The 3,175-nt window shown below is 61.9% G+C and overlaps 1 protein-coding gene across 1 annotated transcript in view; it reads left to right on the forward strand.

Annotated features, from left to right (window-relative positions):
* Window positions 1-3,175, forward strand: part of LOC113217010 (uncharacterized) — a 16,390-nt gene that overhangs the window by 11,021 nt on the left and 2,194 nt on the right. Inside the window, exons 2-3 of the mRNA XM_052265103.1 lie at window positions 1,687-2,025; window positions 2,234-2,375. Of these exons, the coding sequence (XP_052121063.1) occupies window positions 1,687-2,025; window positions 2,234-2,375 (481 nt within the window). The remainder of the gene's footprint in view (window positions 1-1,686; window positions 2,026-2,233; window positions 2,376-3,175) is intronic.

Consider the following 3,175-nt stretch of genomic DNA (forward strand, 5'->3'; position numbering starts at 1 on the left):
CCCCACCCCGCCTCGCTCGGCCCCGCGCGGAACCTATCAGGTACATTAGCCGCAACACGCCATGTCACGAATTAAAATGTGCAGTCGTGGTCGCCGCCCGGCCACCTTTCTTACTTTTTGGTGTGTGACTCAATACCACTAGTGAACGAGGCAATCTTTATCTGGCGGCATGGTGTTTTTTTCCCCCTCGTCGTGATGCATAAGTATTGTCTCACAACGAGGCGCGCAACACGGGTGCGGTGGGGTGTGGTGGGGTGGGGCGTGGTGGGGCCTAAGGCATCAACGCCCCGCCCCCCTCTCCCCTTTTGGCGGTACCCCGCGATGCGCTTGCGGGGCTTCTCTCGGCCGCGGTGCATCGTTGTGAGTCACGTGCCTCGGGCCACTGACAACACTCTCCTCGACCCTCCCCCTCCCCTTCCCCCTCTTCAACATATCGGCTGACTAGGATTTCCTGTCCACGTCACCAAAACAACGTGATGGGGAGGAGCACATCTGCTGCGCACCCTTTCACCATGACAAAAGTCCTTTTCGCCAAATAATGGGATGATTGATTTGCTGCTATTTATTTCGCAAGGCTATGTGTTTCGCACCAGTCACCTAACCTACTGCCTGCAATCACACACGGAGCTCGACGCAAGACTAGGCCTGATTAGATCTCTTGTTAGACAACACGAGCTTCGCGTTTCCGTAAAGAAACAATGACCGCTCGGCGGCCACTTACTTTCTGTACACCTTGACACGGAGGCCGCCGCCGCGACCCGAGCGTCCGCCCCCGCCCCAACCGGTCGCGCGACCCCGGCCCGGCCCGACCCCGCCCGACCCGGCCCGACCCAACCCTAGGTGGCACCAGGTGGCCGCAGCGGGGCACGGACCAGCCGGCTATGCTAGTGTGATTTACCTTGACTTTGTCCCCACTTCCCTTGACCACAAAGTACAATTTGTGCCCTTGACCTCGCGCAGCCTCGCTCGGCCTCTGGTGGCCCCAGGTGGCCCTAGGTTTCCCAAGGTGGCCCTAGGTTTCCCTAGGTGGCCCCAGGTACCCGCAGCGGGATGGAAGTCGCTAGTGTGACTTTTCTTGACTTTTTCTCCACTTCCCTTGACCCTTCGCGGCCCCAGCTAGTTCCACTGGCCCCAGGTGGCCGCAGTCAGTAGGGCGGACCGGTGCGGAGGATAGCTTTAGTGTGACTTACCTTGACTTTGTCCCCACTTCCCTTGACCCCGCAGCAGCTTCATCGCTCCAACCGACAGAGACGACAAAGCCAAGCCGTTGCATCACTGCCTGCCCGGCGCCTCGCTGGTGTGGTGGGGTGGGGTGGGGTGTTCCACCGGTGCCCCCCTCACTGGAGCCAGCCTCATCACTGGCTGCACAGCGGAGCGGAGCGGCGAGGGTGCGCGGGCCGTGCTGCAGGTGGCTGAGGTGCTATACTCAAAGGCGCGCCAGTACGGCCCCGCGGACACGCACAGTGGCCAGCACTGTCAAGGTGAATAGGCTACTACTGCGGACCCCACGGCCCCGCCTCGCCCCGCCCCCGTCACGGCACCGCGCGCCGATTCGCGCCAGCTCGACCGCGCCGGGAGAAAAGGCAGACGACAAAAGCGGTGGCGGTCTTGGTCTCGGGTTCCGCCCAGTCCCGCCCCCTTGCTCCCCGTTGGCCCTGCTCATGACCCTCTTGTTTTCGTCCGCAGGCGTGGAGCGGCTGGTGGCGCGCTGGGCGCCGCTGGTCTGGCTGTCTCCCGGGGAGCGCTTCATGCCGGCCGGCGTCGAGGACTTCCTGCAGCACGTCACCCCCGTCACCCCGGTCGTCAGTAAGAAGCAGCGCGCCAGGACGGCGACGGCGGCCGGCCTCGGCGGCAGCAGGGCGAGGCGCGGTGGCAGCAGCGGCAGCAGCAGGACGTCGACGACGGCCGCCCGGGTGGGCAGGGCCGCCGCCGCCGCCGCCCCGGGCTCACCCCAGGGCCCACCCCAGGGTCTGCCCCAGGGCCCGCGCTCCGCCGCCTGGTACCTCGTCAGCAACGCCAGCGTGGGTGAGTCACCCGGTGCGCTGCCAATGGCCCCGACGCGCGCCTCGAAGCGCCTGGCCAGGTCGCCGTAGGCCAGCCCGCACCACACGCGCGCCGTGCGGGCCGGCCTACGCTCGGGCGCTCTCGGCGGGCCGGCGGCCTACCTCGCACCTCTCCCCAGGGCGTATGCGCCGCCTTCACACCTCCTTTCTCTCTCTCCCGGCCGCCGCAGACGAGCTGCTGAGCAACTCGTCGTCCTTCCTGTACGGCCGCGACCCGAGCCGCCTGCCCGTGCCCGTCTACGCCGTGGTCACGCTCTGCGACGAGGCCCGACTCCGACCCAAGCTGGACCCCGCGCTGGACCGAGACGACGGGTGAGTAAAAGTGTGTCGGGTCGTCGCGGTGCACCGGGCGGTCCCACCTGGCTTCAGCGTAGAGACTTTAGAGTCGGAATTTCCCCCTGAACAGGGTTGGAAGCCCTGGAAAGTATCCGAAAAATTTCTGGAAAAAACGTAAAATTTCCGGGAAAAAACGAAAAATTTCCCAGATTTTGGGAAAGTTTTCAGTTATTTTCCGCATATTTTTGGAAAGTTTCCAAATTTCCAACCCTACCTCTGAAAAATTTGGAAACTTTTCCAGAAAGAAATGGAAAAAGTCAAATACATTTCCAGAAAGTTGTGGAAATGTTAAAACTTCTCAAGGAAAATTATGCCTATTTTTCAATCCTGAAACTTGTCCAAAAACGATTTTCTGGGAAATTAAAATCCCTACCCTACTCCAGGGCGCCGCCGCCGGTGCACCCTCGTGACCTACTACTGGGGATGTTTTTGGGGCGAGGCGCGCAGGACAGTGCCGCCGTCGCGGCCTATCGTCCTGCATTCGAAAGAGAAAGGCCGAATCAGTCGAAGAGAATGAAAGGGGGGGGGGCGCTACAAGTGTCACTACGCCGTTTCCTCTCATTCTGCTTTCCGCTTCGTCCGGACGACTTGACGACGGCCAACTACTTACATGACAGCCAATATACCCGACATGACGAGCGTGTTGACAGAAAATAGTGTTGACGGGCGTCCGGGAATGCCTCAACGACACGGGGCGCCGCCACCCACTCGACCACTCACGGCGCTCACCACATTCATGCGCAAGCCTTTCCATTTCGAATCTGCCCCCCCCCCCT

Source organism: Frankliniella occidentalis, unplaced genomic scaffold (genome assembly GCF_000697945.3).
Source record: "Frankliniella occidentalis isolate FOCC.00 unplaced genomic scaffold, Focc_3.1 Scaffold24, whole genome shotgun sequence".
NCBI lineage: Eukaryota > Metazoa > Arthropoda > Insecta > Thysanoptera > Thripidae > Frankliniella > Frankliniella occidentalis.